General features: G+C 45.8%; 1 protein-coding gene across 7 annotated transcripts in view; it reads left to right on the top strand.

Moving 5' to 3' along the window:
- The window catches only part of rabgap1l (RAB GTPase activating protein 1-like), a 458,975-nt gene that overhangs the window by 106,492 nt on the left and 332,301 nt on the right, over positions 1-20,182 (top strand). For 6 of the 7 annotated variants that reach the window (XM_069937564.1, XM_069937563.1, XM_069937559.1 and 3 more), the window contains 2 exons: positions 5,749-5,851; positions 6,924-7,090. In XM_069937564.1, the coding sequence (XP_069793665.1) occupies positions 5,749-5,851; positions 6,924-7,090 (270 nt within the window). Of the gene's footprint in view, positions 1-5,748; positions 5,852-6,923; positions 7,091-13,185; positions 13,297-20,182 lie in introns of those variants that run through there. The other variant, XM_069937566.1, reaches the window with a different exon arrangement.

Here is a 20,182-nt window from a genome sequence, read left to right on the forward strand (position 1 = left end):
GGTAAGGGCCCAACTATGTCCACGTGAATGTGGCTGAACTGTTCCCAGATGTGCTCGAACTTGCACGGGCACCCTGGTGTGCCTGTGCACCTTGGACATCTCGCAATGGATGCATGTTCTGGCCCAGCCCGCAATCTGCTTGCGCAGCCCATGCCAGACAAACCATGGACCTGATGGATGGATGCGAAAGGTCGTGGATGTGATGGAAGACTTGCCTGTGCCACTGCTGGGGAACCACTGGCCGCGGGGTGCCCATGGAGACATCACACAGGAAAGTGCCTTCGCCGCTAGGAGTCAGGAGGTCTCAGAACCGCAGGCCCGTGATGGCAGTCCTGAAGGCTCACGTCTTCTCGTCGGACTTCTGGTCCCGGGCAAACTGGTCAAAGTTGAGGCTGGGTGTCAGCGCGCAGATGGCCAGTCGTGAGAGTGCATCGGCGACCATGTTGTCCTTCCCCGCTTTGTGCCGAATGTCAGTGGTAAAATCTGACATGAAGGAGAGGTGACGCTACTGGCGGGTTGACCAGGGATCCTTTGCCATCACGGGCGCCTGAGTGAGGGGTTTATGTCAATGAAGATGCTAAAAGTCCTCCCCTCCGAGAAATAATGGAAATGCCGCACCTCCAGGTACATGTCCAGTAACTCATGGTCGAAGGTGCTATACTTGTGCTCTGGTGGGCTGAGAAGCCGGCTGAAGAATGCCAGCAGCTTCCATTGTCCATTCACCTGCTGCTCCAGGACGACGCCGACGGCTGTGGCAGAGGCATCGACAGAGAGCTCCATGTGCAGGTCGGTGGGCGAGCATGGTAGCCTTTGTGAGGGCGTCCTTGGTGGCTTCAAATGCACTGCAGGCCTCTGGGGTCCAGGTGAGCGTTTTGTGCTTGGCTGTGATGAGGGCGAGTAGCGGCTGCATGATTCATGCAGCTGCTGGGATGAATCGGTTATAGAAGTTGACCATTCCCGTGAACTCCTGTAGCCCTTTGAGGTTGTCCAGGCATGGGAACTCCTTGATAGTAGCGACCTTCGTAGTGGGGGGCGTGGCTCCTTCAGCCGTGATGGTATGGCTCAGGAACTGCATGGACTCTTTCCCGAACTGGCACTTGGCTGTGTTGATGGTGAGGCTGAAGTCGGCCAGTGGGAGAAGAAGGCGCGCAGATGGGCTTTGTGTTGCTCCCAATCCCTGCTGGCAACGAGGATGTCGTCCAAGTAAATGAAGACGAAATCCAGGTCCCTGCCCACTGAGTCCATGAGGCGCTGGAAGGTCTGAGCGGCGTTCTTTGGACCAAATGGCATTCGAAGGAATTCAAACAAGCCAAAGGGGGTGATGATGGCCGTCTTTGGGATTTGGTGATACCCATGCACCAGGTCAACCTTGGAGAAACCCTTGCACCATGCAGGTTTTCAAACAAGCCAAAGGGGGTGATGATGGCCGTCTTTGGGATTTGGTGATACCCATGCACCAGGTCAACCTTGGAGAAACCCTTGCACCATGCAGGTTGGCCGTAAAGTCCTGGATGTGAAGTGTGAGATAATGGTCAGGAGCTGTCACCTCGTTGAGCCATCCATAGTCTCCGCAGGGACGCCAGGCTTTCGGAACCAGGTGGAGCGGCGAGACCCACATGCTGTCGGAGCGCCGAATGATCCCCAGCTCCAGCAGATGTGAAAACTCTTCTTTTGCCACCTGGAGCTTGTCCAGGATTCGCTGGAACTCATCTCTGGGCGTGCTGATCGTGGCCATCTGTGGCTGCTCTGTGCAGGAGGTGTCGAGGCGAACAGTCTGGAAAGTCCGGGCATCTACCAGGCACCTAGCTTGAATGTCCACCAGGAGGCCGTGGGCGAGGAGGAAGTCAGCACCCAGGATGGCGGTTGGAAGGGACGAGATGGTGAACCTCCACGATAACTTTCATTGGCCGATATGGAAGTGGACTGTCTTGTTCCCATACATTCAGATCTCTGTTGCGTTGGCCGCACGGAGGGGAGGTCCTCGATGTTGGTTCCTGGACTCGATGGCCGTGGTGGGATGACGCTGATCTGGGCCCCAATGTCGACGAGGAAGCACTGGCTGCTGACTGAGTCCCTTAGGTAGAGGAAGCTGTGTCCTTGGCTGGCTACTGCAACCATTAACAGTGGCTGGCCTGCTCGTTTACCTGGAACGAGCAGGGCTGACGACACTTCCGAGCCTTGGCTCCCCAGCGCTGGTGGTAGAAGCAGAGGCCCGGACCGGATGCCGTGCCCCTGGTTATGCTCTTGGTGGCCACTGCAGGGGTCAGATGTTCTACCGCAGCACTAGGGTCAGGCTTGGCGTGGTCATGCCCATGCCTCGTGACCTGCTGGACTGCCGAGCCCTTCAGGAATCGCTCGAGCCATAGCACTTGGGCCTTCTGAGCAACCTTCCTCTGGTCGGTAAATCTCTCTTGGGACAGTAACGGCTGGATGTCGTTGGGCAGATGGTTGAGGAAAATTCACTCAAAGAGTGGGAAGTTGGTGTGATTACCCATGAGTGCGAGCATCTCGTTCATCAGCTCCACCAGGGACCTGTCCTGCAAAGTGTCGAGGTGCAGCATTCGAGTGGCACCTGGATAGTCCGAGGGATCCGGTGAGCACTCGCTTGATGGTCCCATATTTGTCTTCGGCGGACGTGTGCTGAACGAGGTGCAGCACACATTTGGTGGTGGCCTGGTCCAGGCAGTGACCACATGGTAGAATTTGGTCGTGTTGGACGAAATCTGGTGGAGGTGAAACTGGGCTTCTGCGTGGCCGAACCAGGTCTCCGGCTCCTGATTGCAGAGTTCAGGCAGCTTGACGGCTATAACACTGATCCCAGGTTCACTCATATTGGATTCAAAGACGTTTGAACCAGTCGGGGTCACCAATTGTAGCGGCAGCTACACTGCTACTGAAAGAACACACGACCAGGTGGGTTGAGCTCAGTGAGCAGAAAACTGGTTTATTGCTGGCTGCCAGGCTCGACTTGTATTCCCAGCCTGAACCTGGCTAAGAACTCCGCTGGGCGGGGCGCCGACGTCACTCGGGCATTACGTGGTCCCCCAGGGCGGGCTTCTGAGCCCGGGGCTGAGAAGAAGGGGAATCCCCTGACGGCGCCATTTTGGCTGGCTGCCCCGCCGCGTGGATTACAAGCGGGGCCGGTTCGCCTGCCACAGGCTCAGTTTTGACATTTAAGAAAAATATGGAGATTTCAGATTTATTGTCAGAGTTCATATATGACATTACATACAACCCCGAGATTCTTTTTCTAGCAGGCCAGGCAGAATTACCACTTGTTGGTAGTGCAAAAAGTAAACTATACACAGTGTACACATGTAAACAAATAAAGAAATGTAAACATCTGACTGCAATTCAGAGAGGAGGAAAAACCAATAAAGTGCAAAAGTGAGAGTCCTTAAATGAATCCCTAATGGAGTTTGTTGTTGAGGAGTCTGATGGTGGAGGGGTAGCAACTGCTCCTGAACCTGGTGGTGCGAGTCTTGTGGCACCTACACCCATTTCTTGATGGTAGCAGCGAGAACAGAGCACGTGTAGGGTGGTGTTGATCCTTCATGTTTGCTGCTGCTCTCCAACGGCAGCGTTCCCCTTAGATATTCTCGATGGTAGGAATGGGTTTGCCTGTGATGTCCTGGACTGTGCCCACTACCTTTTGCAGGGCTTTTTCCCTGGGGTATTGGCGTCCCTACACCAAACCATATTGCAACTGGTCAGTACACTTTCCATCACACACCTGTAGAAATTTTCCAGTGTTTCTGATGTCATACCAAACCTCTGCAAATTCCTGAGGAAGTAGAGGTGCAGACGTGCTTTCTTCATGATGCCATTAGTGTATTGGGTCCAAGGAAGATTCTCTGAGATAGAAACTTCTAAGAACTTAAATTTGTTCAACCTCTCCATCTCTGATCCCCCAGTGATCACTGGTTTTCCCTTCCTGAAGTCAATAATCAGCTCCTTGGTCGACAAAGAGCATCCTGTTGTGTGCACCTTTGCTGTCCAGGTTTTCCAGGGCTTTGTGTAGAGCCAGTGAGATGGCATCTACCATAGATATGATAGGCGAATTGGAATGGATCCATGTCGCTGCTCAGACAGGAACTGATATGCTTTAACATCAGCCTTTCAAAACACTTTATCACTGTTGATGTAAGAGCCACTGGTTGATAGTCATTTAGGCAGGTTAGCACACTCTTCTTATTTGCCTATTTGAAACAGGTCAGTTTCATGCCCTGCTAGTGTGAAATGCTGAAAATATCTGTGAATACTTTGGTAAGTTGGTCAGCAGAGAGTTTTTATACTCGGCCGGGTACTCTGCCCTCCGATTCACTCTCCTGAAGGTAGCCACACATCATCCTTGGATACAGGCAGGATGGGACCATTAGGGGACATGGGGATACTCAGTGGTGATTATTTCTTGTTCTTGTGGTTGAATTGGGCATAGAAGGCATTGAGCTCATCTGAGAGAGAAGTTTTTCCATTTCCTACTGCACCAGATTTTATTTTGTAGCAGCTTGGCCCTGCCATAGTTGTCAGGGTCCCTCATGGTTTCCATTTTCATCCAGAAACTCCACTTTTTCGAGGAGATGGCTTTTCGCAGGTCATACCTGCTCCTTCTGTAGTGATCTGGTTCTCAGCAGGTTCTGGATTTAATTGATCATCCAGGGCTTATGGGAAAAACCCTGAATGATTTGGAGGGGATGTGCTCATCCACAGTTGTTTTGATAAAATCTTTGACAGCTCTGTTGTAATCATTCAAATCCTCAGATGAACACTGCCCAATCTGCTGAATCGAAGGTACGTGGATAGGAGGGATATGATGGGGAATGGGTTGAGTGCAGGTCAATGGGAGTGGGCAGAATCATAGTTTGGCACAGAGTAAATGGGCCAATTGACCTGTTTATCTGTTGTTATTTTCTATGGTTCTACAGTTCTAAAAGTGAAATAATGGACTTGCAACAGATTTGAAACAAAAGTGGAAAATGGCCAATAGACTCAGCAGGTCAGGCAGTGTCTGCAGAGAATGAAGTGGTTAAATTTAGGTCAATGACATTTTACTGGACCTGGGGAAAGATAAATGGACCTTTAATGCAGAAGCCTGGGGGAGCAAAGAATGTAAAGAGCTGGGAGATGAAAGATCAGAAGGAATGATAAGTGAGAAAATGACCAAAGGAATGCAAATGGGGAAGTCTGAAAAATATCATCCTGCTGGGCACATCCCCTTGTCTCTTGGCTGGCAGTGGTCTAGCTGTTCATTTGATATAAACACACAAGATAGTGCAAATACTGGAATTTGAAACTAAATACCCTCCTCCTGAGGAACTCAGCAGATTGAGCAGTGTCAGTGGAGAACAATGGATGTTTTGAGCTGAAACCCTTCTTCGAGACAGTTTGAATGCAGTGAACTTGCCTATCCACTCATCTGTCCATCATGTTTCTCCTCTACCTGGTTCACCAATCCCATTTGGAGTCTCTATCCCATCCATCCCACCCTGTCCGCTTTGCACGGGCTTCACTACTACATTTAACCAGTCATGATAAAGGGTTTTGGCTCAAAACGTCAACTGTTCTTTCTGACCCCTCCCCATCCACTGAGTTCCTCCAGCATCTCATGTTCATTTGGTGAGTTTACCTTTGAAGGGACAATGCTTCTTTAGTGTTTTCCAGGACTGACTCAGTGCTTCTCTTAGCACTTTTGACATTTGCCCTCTCGCTTCCTGCTCATTTTATTTGTTTTTTTTGTTTTGAGTTCAGGAGTCCATGGGAAAGAGTGCTGATGGCAAGTCCTACGTCATCACAGGGATGTGGAATCCTAATGCTCCTGCCTTTCAGGCACTGAATGAGGAAACCCCCAAAGGTAAAGCATCTTGCTTTCATACTATTTGTAGTAGTCTATGGAGGAGCAGGGGGGATTGGGGACTGAAGGGGGGATTGGGGACTGGGGACTGAGGTATGATTAAAATACGTAGATCACATAATTATCTCTTGTATTCAAATTAAAGGATTATCTGGTTGAGGTGTGTGAGATGATTTCACACCAATCATAAAGTCATTCAGCATGAAAACAGGACTTGCAGTGCACTGCATCCATGCAAAATATAGGGGAGAAGTCAGAGTTGCTTTTTTTCCACTCAGAGAGTGGTGGATGTTTGGAATGCATTGCATTGCAGGGGATTGTAATGGAGGCTCGTACAATCAGGACATTTAAAAGATCCTTGGATAGGCAGATAGATGCAAGAAAAATGGAGGGTTTTGGGCTGTGAGGGAGGGAAGGGTTTGAGTGTTGTGGAGTAGATTTGTGTGGGTCAGTACAACATCATGGGCTGAAGGGAGGGACTTTACTGTGCTCTAATGTTCTAGTTATCCATGCTGGCAGCAGGCACCATCTAAATGAATCCCATGCAACAAACCACCTTCTGGAGAATCTTAGCAGTATCAGTGGGGTAGTTGATGTTTCAGGCAGGAACCCTCCACCAGGACTGAGAGTGCAGAGGAGAGAGAACTGGTATAATGAGAATTCACATCATGTACAATATGACAGCATACCAGCTATCTGCCCTCTGCACACACAATCATGATGAAGGGTTCTGGCCTGAAAGGTCAATCATTCTTTACCTCTCACTGACTCACTGAGTACCTCCAGCAGGCTCCAGATTCCAATGTCTACAGTCTCTCGCATGTCTTCAGTATACTAATCCCATCGCACCTCCTTCAACGTCATTTCCCACCACCATTGATCTGCCTTCCACTGCCAACAGTAGCCAATTAACATCATTCAGTGTATCTCTTGGATGTGGAAGGAACCCAGTGCCCCTGGAATTTTAACTCTTGCTTCTTTATCCAAGTGTGCTTGCTTGCCTCTCCAGCATTTTTTCATTTTCATTGCAATGGAGTTGACTAATTATAGCTTGGGTTTGTTTTCCTTGCAGATGTGAAGGTGTACATGACAGTGGCAGTGGACTTGGTGATCACCGAGGTGGTGGAGCCAGTTCGGTTTCAGTTAGAAACTGTGGTTCGTGTGTATTCAGCCAATGAGAGGTTCTGGTACTTCAGCAGAAAGACCTTCACTGAAGCATTCCACATGAAGCTGAAACAGGTAGGGCTGCTAACGAGGAAGGAAGGCCCTCTATTTCAAGGCTGTGTAAGAGAAGCTGTAATTGCTTTTGAAGATCGAGTAGCACTCCCAATTGGGTATTATTTAGAAGTGAATTTTTTCCACTGCTGTCATTGAGTAGATCCCCTAACATGGAACCTTCATCCCTCCCACTTAGCAACAAGAAGTTGAATTGGCACTAAACACTCACAAATCTCTCCTCAAGATTTGTTGGTATTTGGATTCCCTTTTTTTACACCTAATGTGGTCATTCCCTATCTCCAGGGGCGGGGGTGGGGGTGGGGGTGGTGGGGTGCGAAATGTGGTGGGGACATGTGGTGGGGGATTGGTCGGGCCATTCTCAACTTTGTGGGTGAGGCGAAGTGGGGAGTAGGATGAGAGGCAGCTCAAAAAGCTGCATTTTTTCCTGCCCTGAAGCTGGTGCCTCGAGTCTTTGAGGCATCTGGACAGCCATGCAAGCTTTCCCTTGCCCTTCATTGACCACAGAGGTATGGTTGTTGTGAATAATTTGTATCTTAATCAATGTACAGATTTTCCCCACCAATGTGTTCATACAATCAAGGGAATAGGAAAGAAACCTTCAAATTTCCCAAACCATTGCAGGCATTTAAAGTACCTTTGATGGTGCCTTCACAATTGTCTTCGTCTTGGGCAGCGTCTTGAGCTTGAGGATAACTTATTTCCTCTCCAGTTCTGAAATAGCTGCTGAGACCCACATGCGACCCATGTGGTTTGAGAGGTAGTGCTTTCACTGGAGCTCCCAATGCACTGACTCAAACTTCTCTGTGCCTTCCCAAAGGCTGCTCCATTTTGTGTTCATGTGCCAATGATTGCTCGGAGTTGGTGAGGATGCTGTGTCTTTCCAGGAGGAATTGTTTTTGGAATATCTCTGAAATGTTTCCACTGCCTTAGTGATGCCTTGCTCTGAGGGAGTTCAGTGGTTGTTTCAGGAATCTGGTGTTGGCTATGCAGACAACATGATGTACCCATCAGAATTAACCAAGTGTTATTACCAGTCTGGGGATATCAGCCTGAGAGAGGACAAGTTCAAAGTCAAGTTTATTATATAACCCAACAAAACAGTTTCAGCGATCCATGGTACACATGCAATACACAGTACATAACCATTACATATATACTCAAAGATATCATTTAAATACAGTGCAACCCAGATTATCTGAAATTGTCGGGTAAACTTTTCTTCGGAGAACTAGTCATATTTTAAAAAAGCCAAGTGGCAACAGCAAATCACGTATCAAGGTTTAAACAACAACAAACAACAAGGAAAGGCTTTTTAAGCATTAAAATAATGGTAATTTCTTACCAAAATAATGCTGGCCACAGTGCCAATTACTGAGACCGACCATCCGCTGCCGCTGATCCCCAGCGAGGCTTTCAGGGCTAGTGGAACACTCACTGGTAAGTCGGAAGGCTTCTGCTTCCCTGGTCACCAGAGTTTCTGACTGCCGAGTCCCTACACCGAATCCTCCCCTAAACCGGGGAGTCTGGTTTGCATGTGTGGTAGTTGGCCAAGGAGAGGTTTAGGCTTTGGGAGCTCCGTTATGCCAGGAAGGAAAGGATGAGGAGGGAGGGAGGGAATGCCGCTGAGCCTGAGGTCCCGTCCCTGCCCAGGAACCCGCTCTCCTTGATGATGTTGGAACAAGGGATTCTTCTGAGTACTTGTGGCTGGGAGACAGTGGCATACATTTTGAGAGGGAGAGTTGGAGAGAGAAATCAATTGGGGAAGGTAAAGAAGAAATGGAGAGAGAGAGAGAGAGAGAGGAGGGAGTTGCCTGAAATGAGGACAATCGTCATTCTAATTTCATGTTGAGTGAATTTTTTTTCAATCTGTGAGGACAGTTCGACTCCAAAAAAAACAGTTGGATAAATGAGGATTTCTGATTGTTTCAAATATCCTCATTTATCGGAATTTAAAAAAAAATTGGATAAATACATCAAAAAATAAATATATTATAGGGATGATTAAAGGATAGTGTTCGTCAATCTCACAGCCTGCCAGAAGTCATTTCTCAGACTGGCAATTGTGATTTTGATGCTCCTGTACCTCATTCTTCAAGGTGTTAGATGGAAAGGGCCCTCAATAATTCTTTGAGCCCTATTTAAATAATGTTGTCAGTGGAGGAAAGGGAGACCCCAGTGATCTTCTCGACTGTTTTGATCCTCTGTATTGGCTCCTCGTCTGATTCTTTGCTGCTATCATACCACACAATGGTGCAGCCAGAAAGGACACTCAGTTGTGCTTCTGTGGTCAAGATGGGGACCGGTAGTCTTGCCCTCCTCATCCTCCTTTGGAAGCATAGGCACTACTGCACCTTCCTGACTAGAAAAGAGCTTTGTCCTCTTTACGATGTAACCATTTTTTAAAAACTTTATTTTAATTTTGTGGACAGCATGCATCAAAAAACAACCATTAATTAAATACATAAATTGAAAGTTGTCCATATCTTGAAACAGCCCATCAAATAAATCCCCGAATTAGAAAAAAAGAGAAAATATATACAAAAAAAAACAAAGAAGCAATTAAGCAAAGAAGAAAAATAGAATGAACTGCTGGGAACTGGTATCCAGTTCATAGGATCTAATTCCTTTTCTTACCTAGATCTCTAGTAGGGGAAAGAACCAGGACATAGAACTCAGAAACAGAATAGGTGTCCCTAAATATTCAACCCTGCATTGTGCAAGTATGGCTGCCGTACCTGCAAAAACATGTTATACTTCTTCCTTAAGTTGTAAGTAATTTTCTCCAGTGGAACACAACTATGCATTTCCGCATTCCATCATGCAATACCTAGAGATGAATCAGACTTCTAAGTAACCATAATAGATTTCCTGCCCACCACCACGTTGGAAACATTGATGGTAATGGGGAGTTGTTGACTTTCGTCCTCCCGAAGTCCAGATTAATTTCCTTTTTGATGGGTGTAAGTTGCATTTTCTCAGTTCCTTTGAATCAATGCTGTATTCAAATCTTTGAAGTTCTGATTGCCTCATTTACAGGAAGGATGTAGAAGCTTTAGAGAGGATACATAGGAGATTTACCAGGATGTTTCCAGGATGGAAAACTGTCTCATGAAGCAAGGTTGACAGAACTCAGACTTTTCTCTTTGGAGCAACAAAGTTGCTTAATAAAGGTCTATAAGATTAAGAGAGGCCTCTGTATCTTCCAGCTGAAGGTAACAATAGGAAGAGTTTGTAATTTTGGTTTGGGGGTACATTATGGTATTAACTGCTCTGTTGGGGCTATGTCTCACATAGATGTCTGTAAAGTGTCGGTGCCTGTGATGGACATGTTTAGATTAGCTACCTGATGTGACTTTCTGTATTGCTGGTCATTTGAAACCTCCTTGCCTCTATCTAATTTATTCCTCTCATAATTTTAGATGTCTCTAATAAGATCCTCCTGTATCTTTCTAAACTCAACATAGTGAGTAAAGTGGTGTAAAAATTTCCTCCCACATCCCAAATGTGTGTGACTTGGTAGGTTAATTGGCCATCATAAATTGCCTCAAGTGTGTAGATGAGGGGTAGAATCTGGGGAAGTTTGTAGGGAGCTGTTCTGGAACAGCTGCTCTTCATGATTTTTATAAATGACATGGATGAAGAAGTCAGTGGAGAGGTCAGCAAGTTTGCAGATGACACGAAGGTTGGAGGTGTTGTGGATAGTGTAGTAAGATGTGTAGGTTACAACAGGTTATAATGTAGGATTAGTGTAGCGGTCAAAGGGTCCATTTCTGTGCTGATCTCTCTCTCTCTCTCTCTCTTTCTCTCTCTCTTTCTCTCTCTCTCTCTCTCTCTCTCTCTCTCTCTCTCTCTCTTCTCTCTCTCAAACACATTGACTATAACCCTATAAAGTCCTTTTAGTTGAGCTTTGGAAAGCAAGCTGTAAATTCATTGAACCGAAGACAGGAGGGTAGTCCAAAGTTAGTAGGATCTGCCAGTCATTGTAGTAAGTGCCAACAGAGGTGATTCACTTACAATCTGGTGTAGTAATAACCCAGAATGCAGCAAAGACTTGGGAGCAGGGAAATTAATTTTTCATTCAAGTTACCAGGTTTTGTTTTACCCTTTAAATTATAAAATCTGCCAATGTGAGTAAAATCTAGGTCTTGACAATTGCATAAACATGTCAATGATGGAGTTCAGTCTGGATAAGTGTCAAGAAGGGGTCCAGAAGGGCCTTGGGCACCAAAAGCTTCCCGACTCTGTCAGAGGTTTGGATCTGGAGCTCAGGTTGCCAATAGATTGAACAGAAGTTCTGTGTGTGCTGTAGAGGTAACGGGAGTGCTGGAGTGAATCTATGGATTCTGAAGGGACTCCCTTTTGCTCCTCTTTCTCTCGTACTGTAAAGGGCACCGGACAACACTAATGGCGACTCTTTGCCTTACGGCAGGTAGATGGTAATTTTTGTTTAATATAACATGTTCTTTTCTATTAAGTGACAATAAAGGAATTTTGAATCTAATGCACTTTGGAAGGTCAAACTTCAAGGTGAAGTATGTGGTTAATGGTGAGATTCTTAAAAGTATGGAGGAACAGAGATTTTGGGATCCAGGTCCATAGATCCCTCAAGGTTGTCATACAAGTTAATAGAGTGATTCAGCAGGCTCATGATGTATTTGCATTCATTAGTCATGGAATTGAGTTAAAGAGCCGGAAGGTAATATTGCAGCTCTATAAAACTGGTTTCATCATATTTGTGTTCAGTTATGCTCACTTCATTACATGAAAAATGTAGATGTATAACCCTTTTGCTTCAAAATGTACAGGGGTTGTAGGCCCCTGAAAGGGCTGTTACCACGCTGTACATCTAAATTTAAAACTGTAAAAATAATAAAAAAAGAGAGGGTGCAGATGAGATTTACCAGGATGTTACCTGGATTGAAGAATATATCATTAAGCAAGGTTGACAGAGCTAGGGTTTTCCTTTTTGGAGCAATGAAGGATGAGAGATGATTTAATAAAATCTCAAATACGAGAGGACATCTGTTTAAGGTGAGTGGAGGAAAGTTTCAGAGAGATGTCAAAGGTACGTTTTTTTATTCAGAGTATGGTGGGGGCCAGGAATGCATTGTGGGTGAGGTGATAGAGGCTGATTGAAGAGATTCAAAAGATTCTTTGATAGGCACATGGATGCAAGAAAAATAGAGGGATATGGGTGTGAGGTCACTAAAAATTAGATTGTTGTGGAGCAGGTTTCCATAGAATTGCACAACATCATAGGCTGAAGGGCTCTACTGTGCTGTAATGTTCATTGTTCCCTCCTGCTTTAACTTTTGTTTTTTTTACCTTCCACCCTATCTCTTTATTCCTTTCACACCCTCTCAGTGTTGTCTCTGTACTCACCTTTATTGGAGTCTGTTGTTCTGTTTCCCTGCCTGCGCTCTCCCTGTGTGTTATATTTGTGCGCAAGTTTGGGCTAGTCAAAGGAAAGCAAATACATTTTTCACAGTATCGGAATGGGTAGCATCCTCTGAATGTGTGGAAGGATAAATCTGCTCTGCTCCAATTCCTGACAAAATGCTGGCATGTAGTTTTGTTTTAACCAGCTCATTATTTTAAATGAGAGAAAATGACTGGTCTTTTTGACAATCTCCTTAATCTAAGCACTGGCATCTGCTGAATTTTGCCATTCTCCAAACTTGGCCCTGCCCTCTCCATGATAAGTGTGTATTGCCTAAACAAGGGAAATTACAAATGGATGAGGGGGAAGTTGGCCAGGGTAAACTTTGAACACAGGCTATATGGAGGGACGGTTGAGGACCAGTGAAGATTTTTCACAGTACTCAACAAAAGTATATTCCAGTTGAAAACAAAGACAATGTAGCGGCTCACCGGTGGCTTAATCGAACTGGCTCAGGAGTCCCGAGTGACGTCATGATGTCATAATGTGATGATGTAATTTGGAATGCACCGGGTTTTAAAAAGCAGTGTATAATTGAGTAACGACTTTTACTGAACTTCGACCCGATCATGTCTGATCATTTTCTCGTTCTTCATTTTGCACTGTGACACAGTTACTACATCAGTAAGGGTGGAGGCAACCAGCCTTGGATAAATAAGGAGATCAAGGAAGGCGTCAAACTAAAAGCTCGTGTTCAAAATCAGAAGATTGGGAAACCTTTAAGAAGCAACAAAGAACCACAAAGCAAGCAATAAAGAAAGAGAAGGTAGACTATGAGAAAAGATTAGTGATGCACCATCAATAACTTAAAAGACTAGAAGTTGTAGAGAAACTGATAGGCTTTTATTCACTACAGAATGGATGTCCGTCCATGCTGGTCGACTGTCCTGGACTGAGGAGGGGGCTGTGGCACAGTTACCTTTATTCAGGGGTCATTGGGAGGAGCCTCAGGACAGTCAGCAAGGGCTGTGTCCTAGCACATCCAAACATATTAAAGCACAGCCAAACATATATACAGTGGTTTACCACATTCACCCCTTGTTTTTGAAAAGAGTCTGGAGGGGTGAAGCGATTTAAAAGTTCTTACACATTAATTCTTTCGGGTGGTCTGGTCTGCCATTGCGACAGTTGTAGTGCCAGAGGAGGGGAGATCCCCTTGAAATCAATGCTCAGGCATTCAAAGGAGCAGGTGGTCTTTATCAGGTGCACTCTGTCTGGCCAATAGAAGTGCAGTTTGCACTCTGCACATACCTGGCAATTTCCGATCATGGCCCTGATCGCCTCAATAGAGTAAGGGAAGTTGCAGGCTTCGATAAAGTGGTAGAACCTGGTGACCCTGGGGTGGCAGAGGTCATGATGGAGGGCCTGTAGCCAGTCTATTTGTGTGCTGGATAAGCACTGGAGGTTCATTGAGTTTCCCAGGCTAGTAGAAAGTTCAGTTCTCCACCTTAGTATCTTGTTTTTGATTTGACCTTGCTGCTGATTGTTGAACATGAAAGCGACTGCACTTTAATCAGTCAGCAAGGTAAATTGTTTGCCGGTGAGGGAGTGTCTCCATTGTCATACTGCCTCAACCATGGCCTGGACCTCTTTCTTGACTGAGGAGTGGCAGATTTTGCGCCCCTGAAGGAGACGGGCTTTTTAGCGGGAGAAAAACGCTCGTCTAGTTAAGGATGGCAGGCATGGCAAAGTTGGATGCATCGCTCTCCATCTGGAATGGGGTAGATTCATCCACTGCATGCATTGCGGCCTTGGCAATGTCCACCTTGACGAGGCTGAAGGCCACATGGGCCTCTGACATCAGAGGAAAAGAGGAGGAATTGAAGAGGGGATGGGCCTTGTCTGTATTATGGAGACCCACTGGACATAGTACGAGAAGAAGCCCAGGAACCTTTTCATGGCCTTGAGGCTGTGGGGAAGGGGGCACAAGCAGTCAAGATTGGGGCCAATCATTGTGTTCTCTATGATGCAGTCAAGGATAGATAGCAAGGCAAGATGTGCAAAAAACATACTTCTTTTTATTGTATGTAAGGTTAAGGAGTTTGGGGGCCTGGAGAAATTTTTGGAGATTGGTGTCATGATCCTGTATGTCATGGCTACAAATGTTGACATTAGCCAGATACGGGAATGTGGTTTGCAGTTCGTACTGGTTTACCATGCAGTCCATCTCCCACTGGAAGACTGAGATCCTGTTGATGACTCCAAAGGGAATCCCCAATAAATGGTAGAAACAGTCATCTACCTCAAAGACAGTGTATTGGTGTCCTCTGGGCAGATAAGGGAGCTGCTGATATGCTGACTTTAAATCAGTGATGGAAATACCTGATATTGGGTGATTTGATTTACCATGTCAGATATGAGGAGGAGAGGGTACACGTTCAGCTGCATGTATCTATTAATAGACTGACTGTGGTGGATGAAAATTCTGCGTTTTGCCCCATTCTTAACTACCACTACTTGGGGTCTTAAGGGGCTGGTGCTGGCTTCAATGATCCCCTCATTCAGAGGCCACTGTACCTCCAACCTGATAAAGCCCCTGTCTCCAGCACTGTATCACTTTTGATGGCAATGGGTTTACAGTAGTGGATAAGGTTAGTGAACAGTGGTGGAGGGGTGATCTTGAGGGTTGAAAGACTGCAGGTCGCACGCAGTGGGCAATCTGCAGGTTGCTAGCTGAAAACGATGGGAGGAGAGGCCAGGGAGGGTTTCTGTGGGTGGAGCGCAATGGGTGGTTTAAAAACTGCTGGTTGCAGACATTGAGGGGGTGGGATGGAGCCCATCATACTCCATTGCGACACTCTTAAAGTGGCATTGAAAGTCCAGCTCCAGCAGCACGGCCACAAAAAGCTGCAGCATTATGAGGAGTTTAAACCCTTTATAATCTGTGCCCTGTCACTATTCACTAGCTGTGGACATTTGGGATTTGGGTCTTTGAGGCCAAAGAGACTTTGTGATTTACTGGTCTTAACGCAAGGGAGTAGCACTGCACCGTGTCGAGATGGATGAAGCTCTCCATGTTCCCACTGTTGAACAGACAGCTCATCATGTGACTGTTTACCACGATGTCCATCATCGATCTGATGAGTTGGTGAGGGCTCCCCTGGTCTCGCATGATGGAGGCCAGTGTTGAATGGTAGTCAGGTTCCGTGGATACGGTGGAATGTTCAGGTATTCGGTTCTAAGATGGTGGCCCCCATGGCCCACACTCAGCACTGCTGGATTGAGAAGATGGCATCCCCCAAGGACTGCATGAAGTGCTGCCGAGTTGAGGAGATGGTGGTGTCCGAGATGGCAGCCCCCATAACCTACATGAGACACTACTGGGTTTAGGGGATGACTCAGATGTATATTCTTTAGCATAGTGTTGTTTCTTCCCACAGTTGGCAAACCACTTCTTTTTCCGGACAGTATTTTCTTGGGTGTTTTAGCAGGTCGCAGAAGTAGCACTCCGGGTGCTTGCAGAGTGCCATGGTTGGGTTGCTGGCGGGACATGGCAGTGTTCTGCAGGCTTGTGGCCCTCCCACTTCCCAAGATGGCAGCAGCCACGTTGTCAGCTGAATACGCATCCATGTTTTGGAGGGCCTCCTCTGCTGTGTCCACCAACTTGACCACCTTCTGCAAATTGAGTTCACCTTGCTTTAACAGTCACTGCCGGATGTAGCTGGATCTTATGTTCACGACATAGGGATCTCTGATCAGGTCCTCCATGTTCAGTGTGGCCGTCACAGCCCCATCCAAGGGCTCACAGGGCCTGAAAGTAATCAGCACTCGATTCTCCAGGTCGCTGCTTACGAGTAGCGAGGAAGTGACTAGATAGTCCTCATTTACCTTTCTCCGATATTGGCTTTACAGAATTTCCTTTGCTGCTGGGTACCACTGGGCATCCCTGATCGTGTATACCAGGGGCCCGACTTGGGAATGCAGCACTTGCAGCCTATGTCCTCCTCTAATTGGATGTTAGCGGAGGAGGCCTGCAAGAAAGCTTCGAAACAATGCAGCCAGAGTTCTAAGCTGTTGGATGTGTCGGGCGATTGTGGGTCGAGGTCCAGCTTTTCTAGCTTCAGGATCTGCTCCATTATTGAAAAAGCTGTAGTGAATAAAATTGATGCACCATCAATAACTTCAAAGACTAGAAGTTGTAGAGAAACTGATAGAATTTTATTCACTGCAGAATGGATGTCCATCCTTGCTGGTCGACTGGACTGAGGAGGCGGCTATGGCACAGTCACCTTTATTCAGGGCTCAGAGGGAGGAGCCTCAGGCACAGACAGCAAGGGGCATGTCCTAGCACATCCAAACTTGTACGGTGGTTTACCACAATTAGCAGAAAATATAAAAACAGACAATAAAAGATTTTATAATTCTATTAAGTGCAAAAGGGTGGTTAAAGTGAAGCTTGGATCCTTGGAAGATGAGAAGGAAAAATTTTACTGGATAATGAAGAAATGGCTGAGACTTTGAATGACTATTTTGTGTCAATATTCACAGTGGAGGACACATTGAACATACCAAAGACCTGGATGTAATAATTATCTCTAAAGAGGTCGTACTCAGAAAACTTGCGGGTCTAAAGATAGATAAATCTCCTGGTCCTGATGGACTGTACTGAAAGAAATTGTAGAAGTTATAGTTGAGGCTTTGGAGATAATTTACCAAAATTCTCTCTACTCTGGATAGGTCCTGATGGATTGGAAGTTGGCAAATGTACCGTTGCTGTTCAAAAGGGATGTAGGCAAAAGGCAGGGAACTATAGGCTGGTTTGTTTAACGTTTGTAGTTGGGAAAATGCTTGAAGCTATCATTAAAGAAGAAATAGTGAGGCACCTGGAGCGAAATGGAACCATCAAACAGATGTAGCATGGATTCACAAAGGCAGGTCCTGTTTGACAAATTTCCTGGAGTTCTTGGGGGATATAATGAGCACGGTAAATGGAGGTGAGCAAATGGATGTTGTTTACCTGGATTTTCAGAAGGTGTTCAATAAGGTGTCACATAAAAGACTTATGCAAAAGATAAGGATGCATGGAATTAGGAGTGATGTATTAGTAAGGATAGAGGATAGGTTAACCAATAGGAATCAGTGAGTTGGGTCCAGGGGTGTTTTTCTGGTTACTAATTGGTGGTGACTGGGGTGCTGCAGGGGTTGGTGCTGGGTCTGCAGCTGTTCACAGCATACATAAACGCTCTGGAAGAGGGGCCAGAATGTAGAGTATCTAAGTTTGCTGATGACATTAAATTGAGTGGAAAAGCAAATTGTGCAGAAGATATTGTGACAGATTATAGATAGGCTTTTGGGAGATAAATTGGAGCAGGTTTTTTTTAAATGTAGGTCACATACAAACACTTCAAAACAGATCTCATTTAAAATACTGGAGCTCTGCTCAAGCTAGACAGACAGGCTCTAAGACCCTTTGCAAAAGCTTTGGAGAGTGCCCAAAAGACTTCACTAATGAATTGTTATTTTGAAAAGCAACAGATGAAAGAGATCGGATGAGTAGTTTGGAGCTGCAGGCTGTCTGGAGTACAGCTTGCTGTTCTATGAGGGTCATATGGTTTTGCAAGCAGAGAGAGTAAAACAGGCTTTTCTCTGTGTGAGAGAGAGAGAGAAAGAGAGAGATCAGTTCTGCAGTTTTACTGTCAGCAGCCACAGCTGGGACTGGAACAGCACAAGCTGGCAAGCTTGTGGAAAACCCCATTTTGAAGACAGGTTGTGAGTGCTTTGTTCAGCCTGGTCAAAGCCCTTGTGGTTCATACAAGAGGAGAGGACTGACTACCTAATGTTTCACTTAAAATAAGAGAAACAAAAAGGAACTCTGTGGTGACCTGAAAGAAAAAGGTTATCATCTGGAAAACCCTGATGGGGCAAGCTTCTTCGGCAAGACACTGAAGAGGCTGATTAAAAGGAATCAGTTGTGGGTATCCAGCAAATAACAAATCTCTCTCAGAAAACTGACAAAAACCTTCCTTAGTGGTAACCATTTACTTTTCAAGCACCAAAGCCTGGTGAACTTCATAAATGTTAAATTCTGCACAAAGTATAATAATTGCCTGATACCAGTGAACTTGGAGGAATGAGAAGTGAGAGGCAAAAAACATTGCTGGCAAAAGGTCACAAGCTGGACTAATCCATCAAGAGTGGAGGATCTCAGCAATATGGTATACATACATGACATCATGGTGAGATTCTTTTTCCTGCAGACCAGGTAGAATTTCTACTTATTGGTGGTGTTAACTGTACTCAAGAAAAATATATATATACCAGAGAGAGAAATGTAAACAAATGGTGCAAATACAGAAAAATAAATATTGAGTAATAAATAATTTACAAAGTAAGAGTCCTTAAATGACTGAGTCTATTGTTGAGGAGTCTGATGGTGGAGGGGTAGCAACTGCTCCTGAACCTAGCGGTATGAGTCGTGGCTCCTACACTTCTTTTCTGATGGCAGCAGCAAGATCAAAGAATGTCCTGGGTGGTGTTGATCCTTGATGATCGCTGCTGCTCTTTGATAGCAGCGTTCTAGAAAGAATTTGTTGATGGTGGGGAGTTTTTTACCTGTGAAGTACTGGGCTATGTCCATTCCCTTTCGCAGGGCTTTCCACTCAGAGGTATTAGTGCTTCCACCCCCCCCCCCCCCCCCCAAACAAGGCCATGATGCAGTCAGTCAGCACACTTTACACTACGCATCTGTAGAAGTTTGCCAGAATATCCAATGTCATATCAAACCTCCACAAATTCATGAGGATGTAGAGATGCTGACATGCTTTCTTCACAATGAGATTAGTTTGTTGGGTCCAGGAAAGGTCCTCCAACATAGTGACTGCTGGGAATTTAATTTAATTTGCTCGCTCTCTCCACCTCTGATCCCTCAATGATCACTGGATTGCACACCTCTGGTTTTCCATTCCTAAAGTTTACATTCGGTTCCTTCATTTTGAAGACGTTGAATGAGAGGTTGTACACCATTCAGCCAAATTTTCAATCTCCCTTCTTTATTCTGACTTATTTCCCATTTTTATACAACCTACTTCTGTGGAATCATCAACAAATTTGTAGATGGTGTTCTTGTTATACTGAGCCACATAGTCATTGGTGTAAAGTGAATAGAGCAGGGAACTAAGAATGCAGCCCAGTGATGCTCCAGTGCTGATGAAGATCGTGGAGGAAATGTTCTTGCCAATCTTCACTGATTGTGGTTGGAGGTGAAGCAATCTCAGATCCAATTATGCAATGGGGTGTTGAGTCCCAGGTCTTGGAGTTTGCTGATCAGTTTTGAGAGGCGTTCCAAGGCTTAATGTAGAACCATTGAGATGGCATCTGCTGTAGACCTGTTGCTGCACAGACTATAGCTGATATTCTTCAACACACTTCCATTACTGGTTGCTAGTCATCTTGTCACCATCTTCATTAAGGGAGATAGTTACAGAGGGAGCTCCCGGCTGTCTGCCACAGGATCCTCCTCCGAGTTGTCAAGCGGATTCCAATTACGAAGAGGTAGAGTGGATATTTTCACCAAAAATGCAGAGGGCAGCTCCAACCCCTCTGCATGGGATTTCACAGCTTTGTGCAAACTGCTGAGTCAGCAGTGTAGGGGGAGCTTGATTTCCCTAGTTTGGCTGTCCCTGGAAACTAGTTACTATCCATGGTTAGTGTAG

The sequence above is a fragment of the Narcine bancroftii genome, chromosome 5 (genome assembly GCF_036971445.1).
Source record: "Narcine bancroftii isolate sNarBan1 chromosome 5, sNarBan1.hap1, whole genome shotgun sequence".
Taxonomy (NCBI): Eukaryota; Metazoa; Chordata; class Chondrichthyes; order Torpediniformes; family Narcinidae; genus Narcine; species Narcine bancroftii.